This window comes from Pundamilia nyererei, unplaced genomic scaffold, assembly GCF_000239375.1.
Source record: "Pundamilia nyererei isolate P.nyererei 1_Seehausen unplaced genomic scaffold, PunNye1.0 scaffold00315, whole genome shotgun sequence".
In the NCBI taxonomy this organism is placed as follows: domain Eukaryota; kingdom Metazoa; phylum Chordata; class Actinopteri; order Cichliformes; family Cichlidae; genus Pundamilia; species Pundamilia nyererei.
The window spans coordinates 347,461-366,838 of NW_005187716.1; the positions used below are offsets into that span (position 1 = coordinate 347,461).

The 19,378-nt window shown below is 43.7% G+C and overlaps 1 protein-coding gene across 1 annotated transcript in view; it reads left to right on the top strand.

Annotated features, from left to right (window-relative positions):
• Nucleotides 1-14,360, top strand: part of LOC102197086 (insulin receptor substrate 1-B) — a 50,666-nt gene extending 36,306 nt beyond the window's left edge. Inside the window, exon 4 of the mRNA XM_005751540.2 lies at nucleotides 10,931-14,360. Within this exon, the coding sequence (XP_005751597.1) occupies nucleotides 10,931-10,938 (8 nt within the window). The 3' untranslated portion in view covers nucleotides 10,939-14,360. The remainder of the gene's footprint in view (nucleotides 1-10,930) is intronic.
• The last annotated feature ends 5,018 nt before the right edge of the window (nucleotides 14,361-19,378 follow it).

The window sequence follows — 19,378 nt, forward strand, 5'->3', positions numbered from 1 at the left end:
CCTGTCAAGTCCTTCTTTTGACCCATTTTGCCAAAGGAAAGGACGTTGCCTAATAATTATGCACACCTGATATAGGGTGTTGATGTCATTAGGCCACACCCCTTCTCACTACAGAGATGCACATCACCTAATATGCTTAATTGGTAGTAGGCTTTCAAGCCTATACAGCTTGGAGTAAGACAACATGCATGAAGAGGATGATGTGGACAAAATACTCATTTGCCTAATAATTCTGCACTCCCTGTATATAAATAGTAAAAACACAGCCGTGTCTCTTATTTTTATTCATGTATTTCTTATGAACTGTGTTTCTTATCCAGTTAGTGGCCATAATAATGGGCCAGGCCAGCCGCCACAGCTGCATGGCTGCCCAACTCTCCAAAACACACACAGACATATAATCACATACTCATTTCATACTCCTGCTCCAGCTCATTGCAGCTCATTGATTCAGAGCTTACTCCATCTCCTGTTATTGTGTCACTCGTATCCATGTCAACGTTTCGCTCGCTCCTCTCTAGCCCGTCTCCTTTTCTTGTTTCAACCTGCGTGCAACCGTCCAAACACGGCACGCATGTGAGGCGACTGGTGCAGTGGATTTGCATGTTTGATCTCAGGAAAGCGTTTTGCAAACCAAGCTGGCGTGATTGGAGTGGTCTGTAGGAACTTGTGGTTTAATTTTGAGCTGTGCACGAGTCCTGTCATTTCATTTCTGCCATCAATCAAATTTGGCAAAAACTGCCAGCGTTCAACTTGCATGAATCGACTACTTTGGTGGCCTTGCAAGCCAACAAACGAGTCCCCAAACATATTATCACCTTATAACTCCCTTTACGGCTAATTTGTTAGCATGCGGTTGCTCATTTACACATCCAGCAGACACAGAGTGACATTCACTTCGGTCAGCTGTTGAATATTAGTCTAGTACAAGTCCTTTTAATTCTGTTTTGATCTCCAGTCCTTAGCAAGTGCAGGGAACAGCTCGGGATGAGTGTAGCTCATGCTGAGGAGGTGCTTCGAACTATAATGGGGAGCAGTTAGGGCAGAAGGAGAGGAGGCGTTTCCTCTTGTGGAGATGAGGCGATGGCAAGTGTCAGTAGTGGAGAGTCCAGAAGGTTCTTAGATAAATATTTGCTGTGCATGTTGGCCAAGTCTGCTGTCTACCCACAGTCTCACACACACACACACACATCCCCACACACACACACACACACACACACACACACACACACACACACCTACGCTCTCACGTGCATGCCTGCACATTCGATCACACTCGTCCTCGGTGTTTGCACACGCATATATATGCAGTCACACAGAGCTGCACTTCTTTCAATAAAGCTGCACATAGTAACTTAAAACCAGCAGAGCTGTTGCCGTATGAAGCGGCAGAGGCGTCTCTATTAATAATTACACAATTCATCATCAGATTGGAGCAGAGGCCAGGAGCTGTCATGAACACACACAGACACACACGGAGGCACTGTGAAACACAGATTGGCATCAGTTTCCAAACACACGGGACACAATTTCCAAACTGAATTCCAGATTCCACACCGTCAGCCCCTTTTTTGTCATTTTAATGATCCAAAGGTTCATGAGTTCTTCTCTGGGTCCTCTGTCACAGCAGAGCACTCCTATCAGGTGATGAAGACCTATAGAGGAACTGACCGAGATGGCACCGGGAAGTGAAGGCTTTAATTGAGAGTCATCTCAACTATAGCAAACCTTTCTTTTTTTATTGTTTATACAATCTTTTTTTTTTTTTTTTACAACATTTTTGCAATTAATAATAACTCAAGCCAGCTGCAATAGAAGAGTCAGTATATCTTGAGGGTGGAACATTTTGTAAATACCACACTGACATGTTGGCACCTGAGCTGATATGGCAAATTTATTAGGAAAAGGCCACTGTTTATTAAAATAAAAGCAGGCACAGCCTGCAGCAGCTAAGTGGTTACACTGATTATAAAACATTAAAGTTGCAGAATGGAAAACCAGAACAATTAGCTTCTGTACTTACTCCTGTAACAACAGGAAAGTGGGGCTACAATTTTACACAGGCTCAACAGAACTGGACAACAGAAGATTGGAGAAACGATGCCCGGTCTGAGTCTCGATTTCTGCTGCGACATTCAGATGATGGTATCCAAATTTAGTGCAAAACAAAACTGAAAGCATGGATCCATCCTGCCTTGTATCAACGGTTCAGGCTGCTGCTGGTGTGATTTTACATCTTCTTCACTGATGTGCCAAAAAAACACTTTGGCTGAATTTTGCTGTTCTGTCACAGCGAAGCAAGAAAAGACACAAATGTCTCAGCAGCAGCTCGGCGGCTTTGCTTCAAGATGGTGCAACAGCTTCTTGTGTTTCACTTCGTTTGTCCGTCCACATCGGAGAACCGGAGCAAGCTGTTCGCTGGCATTCTGGGAAAGGCCTTACACGGAAGAGAGGATCCCACCTGCTCATGTTATCACTCAGTATATCACTTCACTCAGGATGCCACCGTCGTGTGTGTGTGTATACGTGTGTGTGTGTGTCAATGCTCAGTGGGGCCATCGGCATTAGCAGAAAGTGGCAGAACTGGTGGAGCGGCACGACACAAAGACGGAGAGAAATCACCGGTCTGAATCAGCAGACAGTGACTGCGTGTGCGTATGTGTGTGAGTGAGAGTGGGAGAATGAATGAGATAACGTCCACAAAAACCCTTTGGTCCCGTTGGCTTTCGCTGTGTCTGCGCTCTCCAGGGACAGGACGTCCCATGTCAGATTTCACTACGGTTGCCAGTTTCTGTTACACAGTTTAAACGCTGCATTTGGAGCAACGGCAGGAAGTTTCTGCTCAAACTGGGTTCGAGTTTCTCTGCAGTGGTTGTTTTTTCTTTCTAATTTTTTTTTAAAGTCACTCATTTCAACAGTTAGGAAAATCCTCGGATGCCCTGAGGGGGATCCGACGTTTGGACCTACAGTGGGATCATCTGGTTACAACACACTGATGTCTGCAGCATGAGCTGTTTGGAAAAATTAATACACTTTTTAAAAAAGTTGGTCAAAGGTTAAGAAGCAACTCGCACAGGCCCGGACTGGTTTGTTGTTGCAATAAAAAGACTAATTGTGACCTTTGGTGGTTATTTCTATTTATGGGTAAACTACACGGAGGCAGCGTCTTTTTGTGTCTTCATGCACCACTCTGCGTTTAGTCATTAGTTATTATTATTCCCTGGCTCTCGTCCACAGTGTGCCTTTTGTGTTGTCTCCCTCCCATCACCACCATCCAGTCTTGACTTCCCCTCCCTGATCCTGGTTCAGAGGTTTCTTCCTTTTAAAAAGGAGTTTGTCCTTCCCACTGTCGCCAAATGCATGCTCAAAGATTGTTGTTTGATCGTTGGGGTTTTCTCTGTATTATTATAGGGTCTTCATCTTACAATATAGGGGGCCTTGAGGCGACTGTTGTGATTTTGTGCTGTGTAAATGAAATTGAATTGAAATTTGTTTACTAATTAACAGCAAACAATCTCCCTACAGTTGTCCAGAGGTCAAGATAACATGTTTAGATGCAATTTTTCTGTCCAAACCCAGCAATAATCAATGTATAATGACTTGAAATAGGCAAAAAGTGGCACAGTAGTTAGCACCATCACTTCACAGAAAGATGGGCCCAGGTTTGAATCCCCTCACCTCCCCATGATTGCTGGGATAGACTTTAGACTGTGACCCTGTGATGGATGGATGGCCCGAGAAAAGTGTCTCAAACTTAAATGACAGAAGCGTAAGCAGATGTGTCCAGTTCTTAGTGACTGACTTGTCTTTACTGCTCTGGTGCTGAGATACAAGATGCATTTAATAAGACGGTGATGATTTGTTGTATTTCTTTTAGCTTTTTGGCGTTGTCCATTCATTGCAGGAGTTGCTGTTATTTTCTCTCTCTTTATACTTTATTAACGTCTGGGTTTCTGCAGAGGAACACTGAGCGTCTAGATCAGGAAGAAAGCAGCCAGTAATCAGCTTTACTTGTTGACACTGATTTTCTATGAAAAGGTTTAAGCCACCCTGTGAAACAGACGCTTGTGTATTCTCACTAAAGCGTTTGGGCTGCACATAGGCAGCCACTGACTCTGTAGACCTGATTTCCTCGGGCATCTCCTTCCTTAGTTTTTGGGCTGTGAATGCTGACACGGGCTTATATGTGACTAAAAGATCAGGGAGGTCGTACACCAGAGGCTATGAAGAGCTTTAAAAGCCAGAAGTGAGATCTCAAAATTCAGAATCGTACAGGGAACGAGTTCAAGGTGTGATCTCGAGGCTGAGTGCAAAGTTCAGAAGCTCACTGTCGTCTGTTTGAGGCAGGTGTTGAAATAGCGATGGTGTGACGTGATGAAACAGAAGATTTTTTTCCCAGTATGTTTCTCAGGTGATGAGAAAGCTGTAGTGTGCAAAGGCCAGCATGTTGGCCTGGCGGCATAACAAACTACTTGTTCGGATATTGTTCAAGGATGAGCTAAAAATACTCGGATGCGAAGCGGCACATGGGACAGGACGGTGGATGTTCTTCTCCCCCCTGACTCTGCAGTGCTGCTCTGTCTCTGTCCATCTCTTCCTGTCCCCACACATTCCTGTGCTGTAACACGCCCACTCAGGCTTTCCCACTGCGCTGCTGCATAATGGAAAGTCTCTGGAGCCTTATACAGGCCTGTCTCTGAACCTCACAGAATATAGGAACAAATTACCACCTTTAATAAGCATTTAGCTTTTAATACCATTTAAAGAGTGCTATAGCTTTTCGCACTCATCTCATAACCTTGTGTGTGTGTGTGTGTGTGTGTGTGTGTGTGTGTGTGTGTGTGTGTGTGTGTGTGTGTGTGTGTTTTGCAGGTGTTATTTTCAATGTAATCTTTGCAACTTTACACCCTCCTCCCCCCGCACGCGTCATGTTATGTGTATATATACCTTACCCTCTCGCACACCTGGTTAAATAGCTACAGCAGCTATGCTACGAGCTGCTGGAGGCGTGATTGACGGCGGCAGAGCTACAGAAGAGGCAGGCGTGAAAATGCAATAAGCGTCAACTCGTCTTTCAGCACCACGCAGTCTGCTCACCGCTGTCAGCTGCACGGATGTAACGCATGGAAATTTACAGCTGAGCATAAAAGGAAAATGTTGTATTCAAATGAAGAGATATCTTCAGGTGATAAAAAGCTTTGATTAAAGATGGATGGTTAGCGCCTTAATTCTCATTATTTCAAAGGTGGTTAAGCATCGCGTGGAGGTGCTCGTTCTGGAGCATACTGATTTCAAATACTCGTGTTTTGGTGAACACGAGATGCTGTCTTAGTCCCAGAAGAGTTTTTCCCAGGAAAACCTTCCCACTCTGTTTGTACCGAACAGCATGTGCAGAAAATGTAACGTTCTGTGCTGTAACTCAATCAGCCACAACATTAAAACCATTTAATGGGGATGTTACTTAAAACTCCTACATGAGCGTTTTTGCGGGCCATGTGAAACCGCATCATAAACAGCAGCAACTTCCCCATTGGGATAAGCCCCCCCCCCCCTCTGCTGCACTGCAAAAAATGCAGCAGAACAGCTTCACAAAAACCATAAATTTCTCAAGGAATTGCTCAGGGCACCACAGTCTCCTAGCTAGGGCCACTCCTAAAGAGAGTTTTAATGACGTGGCCTACTGGTGACCATCTTATTGTACTCACCTGACTTACTGAGTTTATGCAGACTATTAAATACGATGGGGACGGGCTTGAGATCTGATTCTGGATGTAATCAGGAGATAAAGAATTATTTTTGCCTAGTTTCCAAATATCTCAGAAAACTGAAATATACAAGAGCTCAGTTCAGATGAGGTTAAAATGTGGCTGTTTGAAACCGGTTTTAACGCTTTTGCATTTTCTCGTTTTGACTTCAAACAAAGGAGGAGGAAATTAGTGTTCTTAGTGTACGGAGGCCCAAAAATGCCAGAATAACAAGTTATTGAACAAAACAATTAGTATTAGGATTTAAATCAAATGAAAAATTTGGAAAAAAAAAATCTAGCCAATAATTTTTAATTGATTTTAAGAAATGACAAAAACTGACAGCGGAAGAAATGAGCTTTTTCCAAAGGATGGCTGGCATCTACCTTGGAGAAGGGGTGAGGAGCTCAGCCATCTGAGAGGGGTTTGGAGTAGAGGCACTGGAAACCTGGCCTGGCCAATGGTACAGTAATGTTTGGTTTGTGATTTTAATCAATTATTAGGTGGTTGCAAGGCATGTGATTAGATAAGAACCTGTAGCGGCCTAAAATATTTGGGTGTGATGAGTTTGGTTGCTCAACTCCTGATTGAACAAGGAGTTCAAGAACAGACAGAACATTTGTGTATTGTAGTAAATGTTTTTGTTTCTGTATTTCTTTCTACATTTCTACTGTAGGTATTTTTTTATTTTCCAATTCGGGCACTGTTGGTCTTCCGTATAACTCTTCCATTTGTTCTTTTCTGTGCAAAAATGACCACAGTGTGCTTGCATTGAATGTTTAAAATGGCAACAGTAGTATCTTTAGCAGTTCTTGTAAGACGAGCTGGTTGCAGCTGCCACCCACAATGAAGAAGCCATTTTCAGATTTTTTTATGTATTTATATTTTCCCACACCCACCTCTGAAGCCCCCACGAGCCAAGCATTAGATGCTCAGAGGAAGATTTTGGTTGCAGTATTACTTTTACCAAACCGTCATCCACATGCGCGCCAAATCCATGACTAACAAATAAGTACGGTGAAATCAGACGCTGTGGTCAGAGTGCAAACATTAAATCCTTATAACTGACAGACTTTCTGGCGTCGCTGGAAGAAATAAAATGGGGTGACACGGGAGCTGTCCTGTCGGTTCAGCCTGCCAGTTTTCGTCTATCCGTGTATACGCAGCTGTCTTTGACGCTGGATCCCGGCTCATGTTGCGCCGTTTCGCCTCTTAGCTGCTCGCCTTGCCTGCAGGATAGATGATTTAATGGAATCAAGTATAATAACAGTGCAGAAGGATTTCGGGAGCTCAAGTCGCTGGCTTGAAAAATTGCATCCATCGTGGAAAAACCCTCAAGAGATTCTCTCATTTGAAAAGACTTTAATGATCTCCAGAAGAATATTCTTGGCTTTTTGCAATGTGTAGGTCAAAGGTCGTGGCTTCTTGGCTACTTTTGGAGTTGCAAGGAATTTGCTGTCTTGCACAAAGAGATCGCAGCACGCTGGAGGCATTCAGTAAGAACGGATTTGTACATTTTCTGCTCTGCGACCTATGAGATGCTCACAGAAGGATGAGATGCAGTGACGAGCATTGATGCTTTCTGGTGATTTTTCATTCATCTGTTCCTGTGTGAAGTTCATAGATCCATCTAGTGCACATGTGTCTTGCTCTCATGAAGACGGTGACACTGACAATGCTCTTTTTGTACAGTCTGTTTTTCAACCAGCGCCACTTTCCATTGATTGTAAACACATGATGGACTCTAGCGCGGGTCTGGCCAATTTCCTTTAGCATAAAATATGATTTAAACCAAACCAAGTGACCAGTGCACTCAGTGACTCACATCACGTTGCTGGGAGCAGCCTCCGTGTCTTGTGGGAGCCGGGGCGGCATGAAAATGACAGACTGACACAGTCGATTTACGACAGGAGAACAGGGTGGCTTTCAATTTTAGCCAGCCCTCGATTGAGACATCACATAGACCCAGACTCTCCTAATTACACACACACTTTCTGACACACAGGCGGCTAGAGAACAGTTATTGGCTAGACACTGTACTCCGGAGGCAGATAGCCTTGTCTAACCTCTTGATTTAAACAGTCTGGGAGAATAGTGAAAGAGAGCCACACACACTCACACAATCGCCACCGCGGTCATTATCCTATTGATTAGCCAACAGATGGAGAAACGATGCTAGGAAGTGGATGAGATCGATTAACACGTCCAAGGCGACGGCATGGGGCAGCCTGGGGAAAATAAGATATCTGATTAGTGTGACCAGGAGAGGAAGCACTGCACATGTAGCCGCGTATAAAAGGCTGTATGTGTAGACAGCTGTTTCACATTTTTTTTCCTGTATAATTTGCCACGTCTGTGCAGAGGAAAGGTCGTTATTAAGTGAATGTCATCTGCGCAATTACAGCATCTCCCAGAGTTTGCATGTGTGTATCCATGGCAGAGCTGCAGCACTAACAAGAACGTGTAGCGACACCCTGCTCTGGATTCTCATGCCGGATAGCTCGGTTATGTTGCTGCTTTTCGAGCTGCTCCGCTCTGATTTAGGCCGTCACGGCTTGGCCGGCTGGCGGGCACCGTCTGTGCTGAGGCACGCTAAATATAGCTCACTGCACCAGGAAGAAGACAAGCTGGGGGGAAGACAGAGAGAGGGAGGGGGTGTAAATACAGAGTACCCTCAATTGCAATTAGAGAGTCAAGCAAGGCTGGGAATTTTTTAATTTTTTTTAATTTTAAGAAAAGAGACTGGGAACTCTCTCTGAGCCTGTCCTCTTTACTAGCCTTGTGCTTTGGTTATTTTGGCACTCGGCGGCTTAAGTGCCTTCAGTGTGAGTCACCACATTTGACTGAACCAGTTTAGAGGGCACTTACTGACCTTTATGGTCGTCATAATTGTGCTTCCAGTACAAGGTGCAGGAGCTGTGGTTCGCATCTTGCATTCATTGTTTATTTACAACACGCAAGACCTTTAAAGCAGTTAGCCTGTACTCTGTTGTTATCTACTCCACAATACAACAACCTGACATCTGGCTTGAAGGTCCATACACACCACGGGAAAACTGAAATCTTGAAGGAATAATTGCACATCTAACCGAGTTATATGTGTCTAATGCAATCAATGTCAGACTGCACAACATCAGTCCGGAGGCCTGTCAGACTGCACAGTGTTGAGTCAGCCAGTGTTTTCTGATTCTTTTCATCCTGCATCCTGACTGGTTGGTCCATTTTCTCCACTGAGGTTTCAGAAAACCCTCACAGAGTTTTAAGCCTTGAACCAAGCTAACCTGCTAAGAGGTGAATCGTGACCATAAAGAGATTGGATCTCCATCAAAAAATAACAAAAGAAGAAAAAGATAAGATTGTGTACATAAATACTTTTAACAGTGGAGGAACTACTTATCCTTGACCTGTATCCCAGTGGAAGCTGTTCACTTAAAAGAAGCAATAGTCATAAAATACAATAAGTTAAAATTGCAATGTGCAAACTTGCACATCACTTTGCATCTTAAGGCCGGTCACATACTGATAATCCAGGCTCCAGTTGCCTAGGTAACACAAGTTACCAGTTTACTTCCAGGTCACATGTCAATTATATTTTTACTCTCATTGGTAGTTACTTCAGCTACTCTCCTCTAAGTTGACCAAAGCTCGTCTTTGTTCCCGTGTCACCGGCAGCTATGTCATTTGAAGTTGCAAAAACTCATTCAGTTTCTATCGTCTCCAGGCCACCACATCACTGCAAATTGCTAACTAAAGATCCAGCTTTAATTGTCATTTGAATGATTACTATCTTAAAACTTTATTCAGCTTAAATATTTCAGATGCAACATACAAATCTGAGGCCATGGTCCTCAGCCGGAAAAGGGTGGAGTACTCACTCCCGGTCAGGGACGAGTTCCTGCCCCAACTGGAGGAGTTTAAGCATCTTGGGGTCTTGTTCACGAGTGATGGGAAAAGGGAGCGGGAGATCAACAGACGGATTGGTTCTATGGCTGCATGATGCGGATGCTGTACTGGTCCGTCGTGGCGAAGAGAGAGCTTGTGCGTAAAAGCGAACCTCTCAATTTACCAGTCAATCTGCGTCCCTACCCTCACCTATCGTCACAAGCTTTGGGTATTGACCGAAAGAGCGAGATTGCAGGTACCGGCGGCAGAAATGGGCTTCCTCCGAAGGGTGGCTGACATCTCCCTTAGAGATAGGTTGAGGAGTTTGGCCATCCGCGAGGGGCTCGGAGTAGAGCCGCTACTCCGCCACACCAAAAGGAGCCAGCTGAGGTGGTTCTGGCATCTGATAAGGATAACTCCTGGGCGAGGTGTTCTGGGCATGCCCCTACGGGAGGAGGCCCCTGGGGCAGACCCAAGACACGCCCCCCCTAACAGATCACAAACCTGGATGACTTAAGACACACCCACACAATACACAGACCTGCTAGAGCTGCAGTGTTCCTGATACGTGGCATCAGTGCTAAGCGCTCCATCCACTTAGTAGTAAGTGGATGGAGGGTGCAGACTCCCCCTTGTATAAAAACTATTTTAGCTCACTTCTGCACTGCAATCATCGCTGTACACTGACTACTAAAGCTGTGACCAGGGTAACCTAACATGACACGGCACAGAGGACCCAAGACTGACAGATGGCTCTGGATGTCATGTGATTCTGCTGCTGTCTCTACTGTGGAGCAGAATTATGCAGCTAATCCTTCCAACGGCGCAAAAAAAAAAAGAAAAAGAAAAAAGAAGCCATGACTACTTTTCAGACTTGACATTTTGAATAACTGCAGCAGTGACATTTCCCCACATACCTGTGTGCTCACATGTGGGGCATGTGCTCAGGAAAATGCAACATGGGATCTAGAACTCTGTTTTCCCACGTACGGGCTTGTGCGCACACACACACTCTCACACACACAGTTGCCTGTAGCCATAGGTGTCCTCACTTTCTCCCTCCCTGCTGTTCCCTTTATCTCCTTCTTCCTGTCTGAGTCTTTCTTCCAGCCCATTTAGCCGCACTACGTATTCAAGTTGTTCGTTTTAGGGTCAGCGTGTTCCAGAACTGATATCACACATTACATATTAACCAGATAAGGAGGAGACACTTTGTTTACATAACATTTCTTTCATCTTCTTCATATCTGAGGTGTGTTTATACGATTTGTAATCAAACCTCTCTTCTCTGGCTTTTCTTCTAGAGTGCTGATGTCGGTGAATCGTCCCTGGGGAAAACAAAGGCTCCGCCTCTTCATTTTGTGGCAACCTATCGCATCGAGAGAGCAGCTGGATCGGACACGGTCCTCAAGCACTTTGTCAGAGACTGATGGAAAACTTCTTTTCTTTTCTTTTTTTTCCTCTTCGCTTTCATCTAGTTGGTTGTGGAAACCAACAGGGATGTGTGCCAAATGACATTCTTAAAAAGCTATTTGCTGCTCTCATTCCTTGAGTGAAACCCGTCAGAGGAGGGTACAAAAATGGAGAACAGTGTTTTTTCTTTTTCTTTTCTTTTTTCCTAATTGGAAGAGCTCCAATTATAAAGAATACAACGGTTGATGAAAAAGAAAAATGTGTGGAATTGTACATCTGCTCAAAAAGTGCCTCATTTTCAGATTGTAGCCATTTTCCAGAGAACTTCAGTGAAGCTTTGTGGGGTGTTTTTTGTTGTTTTTCTTTCCAAGCTTGATTTAATGTAGTTCTAAAAACAAAAGTGGGGAGCACTGGTGTGAGCTTTTACTGCATTCATGTCATAAAGTATGGAAGGTTTGAAGGTTTGCTGTGTGTGCACAGCGATCGTCAGCTTTGTGATTACAGAGTTGCTCGTATGTGGCTGAAAAACATTATAGACACTATGTCTTTAGGTTTCAGTTCATATTCCTTGATGTGAGTCTTCCAAGATGGGTAAAATCAAGAAAAACATGTTGACAGTCCTAACTGGAATGTTGAAATAAAATGAAACGGGGGGGGGAGATTGTACACAATAAATATGACATGAACGCAGAAATTTCACTAAGTCCTCAGAGCCACAAGCCTAGAGACCAGTCGGCAACCTCCTGGCAACTTCTGGTTGCTAGGGAAAAAGTTAGTATTCCCCAGCGAATTGTTGCTAGAGGAAATCACTGCACCAAAAACTGCACCTTCTTGTCATTGCTGTGGTTGCCAGCAGGTTGCTGCAGTCACTTGTAGTTTGAAAGGAAGATGCAGACTTGTCTGCAAACACTCACCGCTTACTCTCCCAAGCAAACCATAAACCAACACATTTCATAAGTTGCAACCTGTTTTGAAGGCAAACAGTTCTCCATTTCCAATTTTTTCTTACAGTTTCACAGTTGCTTGGTGAAGAGATGGAAAGTGTTAGCGGACAGCATTTCTTCTTGCAGCCTCTAGCAAGCAAAGCAATCACAATGTTTTTGATGCAGGAATAAAAACACCTTTTTGTGACCAATTTCAGAGTCGTGTAATACCCATTTTTCCTTAGAAAACGGTGGTTGCAACGGGGTTACTAACTAGTCTCCAACCATTTGAGTATGGAGCTTTTGCAATCAGTTTCACAGCAACTGCCAGCAGCCTCTAGCAATGACTCGCAACTGGTTGAGGAATAAATATTTTAACCTAGCAACCAGTAGCTGCTAAATGGTCGCTAGCAAGCCACTAGGCTTGTCTGACTGAGACCTAAAGTACTAGCAATCTGCTAGCCTTCCTTTCTACTGTGAGAAATACTAGCATAGCTGCTGTTAGCATACTGTTAAATATTATGTGTCGATTTTACTCTTCAAAATTCAAATTTTTCTGCTCCTGATATCTTCTTCACTGCATACTTTCGCTGTTTGGTGAGCCATAAGTATTGAGCGCACAGGCCTCAAATAAAAGACACTTGTAGCAGGGAGTACAGTTGCCTGCTAGCTAGTTAAAACCAGCTAGATCAGATTAACATATTAGCATTGTACCAGGGCGTAAATTCGCCGTCCTGCTGACCACAGCTCAGGGTTAGACCCCCCCCTCCCCAAATATACTGCTAAGCAATCCCATTAGAGCTACTGGCTCCAGACACTTGTGTCTCACTTAATCCCCTTCATCTCAGGATGCTAAATAGCATACAGTGCACACAGCTGAGGACAGAGGCCCTATCAATAGCCATGCTGATGCTAGCTTTGTAGCCGTCAGCACACTGCTTTTTAGCAGCTGAGCAGGGATCAGTTCTCATTTCATCGGTATGAAAAAAATTGCAGTTTGTTCACTTGGGTTTTTTTACACAGCACCAAACATTTTAAGAGGTGTTTTCACTTTGCTTTGGCCCCAAGTCCTTCTTTTCTGTCTAGGCTCTTGCTTCAATCTCTGCTATGCATTAGAACTTAAGTGCCTGTCTGTCATATCTCTCTCTTAGCAACTAGCACTAATATAGATATCCTATCAGAGTATACTGACTGACTATTTTTGTCTCTTATTGTTTTTGGGTCTCTTTTGGCTGTACAGTTCTCATGAAAAAACTTTTTCTGTTTGTGCGGTGTGGCAGCGATCTATCCGATGACTTGACTGATAGCCGTGGCTTTGAGCCCATAAGCGTTGGACCTTAATGGAGGACTAAATCGCAGCAGTGCCAAAACACAAAAAAATCGCGGCTGTTCTCCTCTGGTGACCTTGAGCTCTCAAGTCTGGACACATTGCTTTGTTTTTGTTTTGGGGGGGATGAAAAAAATGTAACCTTTTATGTTCTCCCTCCCCTGGTGTTTTCTTTAGCAGAGAGGGGAAAACCGTGACATATCTCACCTCGCTGTCTGCTCATTGTGAAGATTTGCGTATGCTTTAACCTTGAATTCGTGTGTGACTCTGACTGGAGGGTTTAAACAAAATACAAGTGCACGAAGAGGAAGAAAAGGCCGCCGCACAGAAACAGCAGCAAGAAGGAGAAAAATAATAAATAACTTAACGTCTAATTACACATGTATGTGTGTAGCTGCAAATTTGGACTCGCGTGTTTGCCCGCCTGCCTCGGGATGCTCGTGAACTTTTTCCCTCTGGTCACATGACTTTTGAGGTTGACAGCGTAAAAATTGAGCTTCTTTGATTGGTAGGAAACTGCGGGTAATAAGGATAGTCATTCAGAATTGAGAGGGGGGAGGAATAAGAATGAAAAACAGACACATGAACACATGAATCTCACGTGTTTACCCACTCCAGACTCGCAGGCAAACACGCGATAATGAGTAGAAATGCTTCTAATGGTATTTTTGGAGATGTTCTCATAATGTAACTCAGCAGTTTTCAACCAAAACGCAAATGCTTGATGGTACTTTGGAGTTTAGAAAGAGCGCACAAACACAGTTGCTTTCAATCTTGTCGTTATTATCCTGCCATTAAGAGCCCCCCATCCCTCAAGCTCTGAGCATCTGATGATTTTATTCTTTTTTTTTATTTTATTTTTGCTTCTTAATGAACGTTTTTACCTTGTCAAACTGCCCGCAGCCTGGAAAACTTCGGCTGCCCGTGGCGACTGTCACACCCACATATCATGAACTGAACTCCTTCTGGGAGACGCTCAGGCAGTTTTAAGGTCGGCTGTATGATTTCATTCATTGCATTGTTAGCGGATGTAGACGTGTTCATTAAATGTGCAGGAAGGTGCTGCTGCTGCTGCTGCTGCTGTTCTGAATTGTATGTATTCCTCCTGTTCCCCCCGAGGGATGGTACTGAATGGGGAATATTGTGAGATTTGCCATTGATGTAGACAGTTTTACTTCTATTGCTTGAGGAAAAACAAAATCTGACTAGAAAGGATTAAAAAAAAGTCAAACAACAAAAGGACTAAAAGGACTTGTGGTTTCTTTTGTGTCTGAGACTGGCTGCTGGGTTTTTGATTGATGTAATGGGGATGATTTGGTAAAAAGAAAAGAAAGAAAAAATGACAGAAAAACAACGGAGCTACTGAGCTGCGAGCGGAAGACGCTTTAATTTACAGTCTGAAGCAAGTGTGAACATCTGCGAGAAATGCCACAGACGCAGACGGGCTCATGCGCCTCTCACACTTTGTGAGTCACACACGCTCGCTCGATGAGGCTGCGACCACAGCGCAGATGTCACGCTGTTTTGTGGAAAGGAAAATGGCCTGGTCGTTTTTCAAAGGCGTCTTAGTCATATTCGCCACTTCCATTGATAAGATCGTCGACTGGAGTTTTTGGCCGCTCTCCGGTGGAGTTAATCACTCGTCTGACCGGGAATTTAACCAACACCGTGTTCGCTCAAAGGCCTCCCTCTGCCTCATTCAATGCGACCCTCTCACTCAGCACTTGGGTTTATTAAATAAGCTTTCCTCTGCCCGATAAATCCGTGCTCCCGTGTGGGATCTTGTATCGTCTTCGTCCACAGATGGATGAGTAACTAAACCCAGCCCAGGTGTGATTGCGGGCTGGCAGAAGGAATTAATAGAAATGAGAGCGCGCAGAGACCAGACGTGCACCTGCACACGCTCTCACTTCCCTTTATGAATAAAAATTAAGGCTAGTTTAGACAACCATAAGCCCCCAAAGATTAAAATAAGGCACTAAAACCACACCTGAGGATACTGAAACCTACACTGCTGCTTTTTTCTGACACTTTAGTTCTCTTTGGCGCTAGTTCACTTTTTGTGTAAATGCGTCTTGGAAAATACAGCTGAAAACAGAAGTGTCAGCCAACTGTGACAACTGTAGGCAAGACGAGTGAAACTCGGTGTTTGATTATGAAGAGCTAAAATTGTTTGATTACTCGTTTAATATCAGAGATATTTTAATATAAGACAAAGAAGTCCCCCCCCGACGCCGCCAAAACAGAAACGACCCAAAACAAACCAATCATTGACAACTTTAGTGTGTTTGTCTGTGTTATTTGCAAGAAAAGCTGTAAAAGTGGGCGAGCGTGGCTCAAGAGTTGGCAGTTCGTCTTGTAATCGTCCTTGGGCAAGACACTTCAACCGTTGCCTACTGCCTCTGGTGGTCAGAGGGCCCGGTGGCGCCAGTGTCCGGCAGCCTCGCCTGTCAGTGCGCCCCAGGGTGGCTGTGGCTACAATGTAGCTTGCCATCACCAGTGTGTGAATGGGTGGATGACTGGTTGTGTAAAGCGCTTTGGGGTCCTTAGGGACTAAGTAAAGCGCTATACGAATACAGGCCATTTAAAAATGTAAAAATACAGTTAAAAGTCCCAAATTTATGCCCTCCTTCATATTTTTTCATCCAGCATGCCGGCCTGATTCTGGCCCCCAGGCCTAACATTTGACACCCAGGGTCTACACAAGTTTACACAAGCAGGAGCCAGGATAATGAATCCATAAACAAGATGTGTCCAGTGCATACACACATATTTACAAAATGAATGGTAAGAAAGTGCGAACATGGTCAAGTGCATCCCCTATATCATTATGAAGGGGGCGTTTAGTTATGTGAAGCAGAACTTTGCATCCTCAACTGAATTTTTAATTTATTTTTGTAATTAATTCTTAAAGTTTGTGCCTCAAAATTTTACTTAATAAATTTAAGTGATTCTGACTTATGGATGGAAAAAAAGAGGAAAAATCTGTGGCGTGAACTAGCTTCCATACATTTGTGCTGCAAAGTTGGGAATTTTAACAGGTAGCTGTAGGGGCATGACTAATTCTTCACACCATTTATACTCAAAAATCAGAAATCTCAACTTCTGAGTCAGCCTATTCCACCAGAACATCCCATCAAGTCAGATTTCCAAATCGGAAAGTTGAGGCACCCCCGCTAACCCTGACTTAACCATCCAAGATGGTGGAAGTGCAGGACAAAAGTGGTAAAACTGTAAAACTTGTAATCTGTGCTCCAACTGTTTGTGCATTTGTGATTTGCTAAATGTTGAGTACTGATTCGGGCTCGATCCGTAGCCTCATTTTTGGATGCAATAAACAAGACATTGAGCTGAGCTGTATGAGTGTGGGTCAGAAAATTTTAATCTTCAAAAAGAATTGCTATCAAGAGCATGCCAAAGCAACAGGTGGCGCTATGAACATAACTATTTAGAAATGTTGGCCCATAAAAAGCCAACTAATAACAACACGGTGTACAGTCACATCAGAAAAGCAGATAAAGGTGCACGCCTTGGATGTTTTCCTTGTCCACATTTAAATGCAGATCATCTTGACCCTGGAAGGACACTTTTAGAAGCTCCTTCTGTAGTGTGGCCTGAAAGGCCGAAACACATCAGAAATGCGACATTTACCAAAATAGTCTAGTACATTATAGTTTCAGTCATTTCTCTGGTCCTATTCAGTGCTTAGGCAAGCAATGCTCCTGATTTACTGAGTGACCTTAAACACTGTCACAAAGAATGTCCCTGTTTCTATAGAAATCCACAATCAGTGAACTAAAAATGAAGAAGTAAACCATCTTTGTGATGCACTCTGAGGCCCTCACAGTAGATAAACTCATTCAGATTAATCTCATTACAGTTAAATAAGACAAGGCGGAAATGCAGAGCATCATAAGGAGAGAATGGACACAGCGGCCATCTGGTAGTAGTGGCGACAGCCAGCGATGATGCCAGGCTCGGCTACGGTGACAGCATCCCTGGCGAAGACAAACGACTGAAAGAGAGCAGAAGACGGATGGTGGATGGGAGCCAAAGCAAGAGGACACAAAGTTCAGTCATAGGGAGGTGCGCTGGCCATGAGCCAGCGGGTGGACCTGATGTGTCTGACTGCCAATAATCTCGTCATTGTATATGTGTTCATCATACTGTATCTGTGTTGCAGTTACACAAACACACCTACATGCACCTGCAGGTACACAGCGGCACAAATGCACTCTATAACCCTGCTTGTATAAACATTACAATAAGGAATACCTGCAGAGTATCGTGTGAACAAATTCAGTTAAATAACCACAGGAGTGACTATGTGGAACATCACATGAGCTTTATGTCTGGAGTTCCCAGCGGTGTCAGATTTTTCACATAGTACATAAATCCTTTAAAGTGCTCGAGAAAAATGCTACGGTGAGCTTCCACAGTGATAGCAGATATGATCGACACCACAGAGGGGAAAAAAAGCTACTTAATGGTGCAATTTTTGAGTGCAAGAGTCTATTTTGAACCTCAATATGCACTATATTTATATTATATGGGTTTCCATGGCCGAGCAGCTGCATCCAAGCATTACATCACCAAGTGCAACGCAACGTGTCGGATGCAGTGGCGTAAAGTACGCCACCACTGGACTCTACAGCAGTGGAGACGTGTTGTTTACAGTGACGAATCACGCTTCTCTATTTGGTAATCCAGCAGATTGGGGATGGACTCATCTTGTTCCAAAATGGATGCACATCAATGCACCAAAGAAAGTACCATAATGGCATGGACAAGCAAGTTTGGTGTGGAAGACACTGACTGGCCTGCACAGAGTCCTGACCTCATCCTGATAGAACACCTTTGGTTTGAATTAGAGCAGAAACTGTGAGCCAGACCTTCTCATCCAACATCAGTATCTGACCTCACAAATGCGTTTCTGGGAGAACGATCAAAAATTTCCATAAACATTCCTCCAGGCCAAAATAATATTAAACCCTATGGACTAAAAACAGGAAGTCACTCAAGTTCATATGATGAGCGTGAAGGGGTGAGGGACAAGCAAATACTTTTGGCAATATAGTGTATGCTCAGTTTGATTGAAGCTAGGATTTGGAAACTTCAGTTTGTTGCAGGTTAACAATTCCTTCAGTTTAAGTCCTCAAAAATGATGTAACTGCACATTAATGATCCCATGCACTAAGCATGCAAGCAAAGAGTGCTTGCATGATGTACTAGACTACAGTCTGTTTCTGTAAAATCAAGGCTGTTGTAGTTAGTGTTATAACGAATCAAGGAATGGTATGAAATCTGATATTCAATATATGAAAGAATGCTAAAAGCTCCATCGAGTGTGTGTGTGAAAATCATTTCCTAAAATAGTTTGATTTCCAGTCTGCTTTAAAGCATCAACACATCTGCTGAGCGCAGTAAAAACAGGTCTTAAAGCTGCGGAAAGAAAACAGATGCATAAATCTCCCGTCAGATGTACGTCTTGGGCCCTTTGATGAGGCTAAGCGATGTATTTTTATAGGTTTACATCACTAGTCTCTGGCCTTGCACATCATGTACACTTTGTACCACTAAATGCTGGCAACAATACAGGAAGTCTTCCGGTCTTTATGACTTCCTCCATGGTGCGGTCCACAGGAAGCTCGATGAATGTAGGGCATGGATGAAGCTTTTGTTCCAGAAGCACATGTGGGAACGGTGATGTGGGCACTACTCCATGCTTCAAGAGTGATTCCTCAACATTATTCACACTTATTCTATTGCAGTACTGTGCAAAAGTCTTGAGCCATCCCTCGTTTCTTTATATTCGGCTTCCAAGGAGGTAGATTTTCATGTGGTTTTTTAAAGTGCTCTCAAGCAAAACATCTGAAGGCTTTTCTGAAATCCTTTCCAATGTTGTTTTTCTTTGGACATTGGCTGCTTTTTCACTCATTTTCCATCCAATTTGCTCCAATTTCTTTTATTGAATCTGTCCAAACGTATCAGAAGGGGGGGGGGGGGGGGCGCTTCCTTAAGAAATAGGAAAAAAAGAAAAACAGCATGACCTGACGCGGGACCTGAGATATTCATCTTGCACCTCTGTT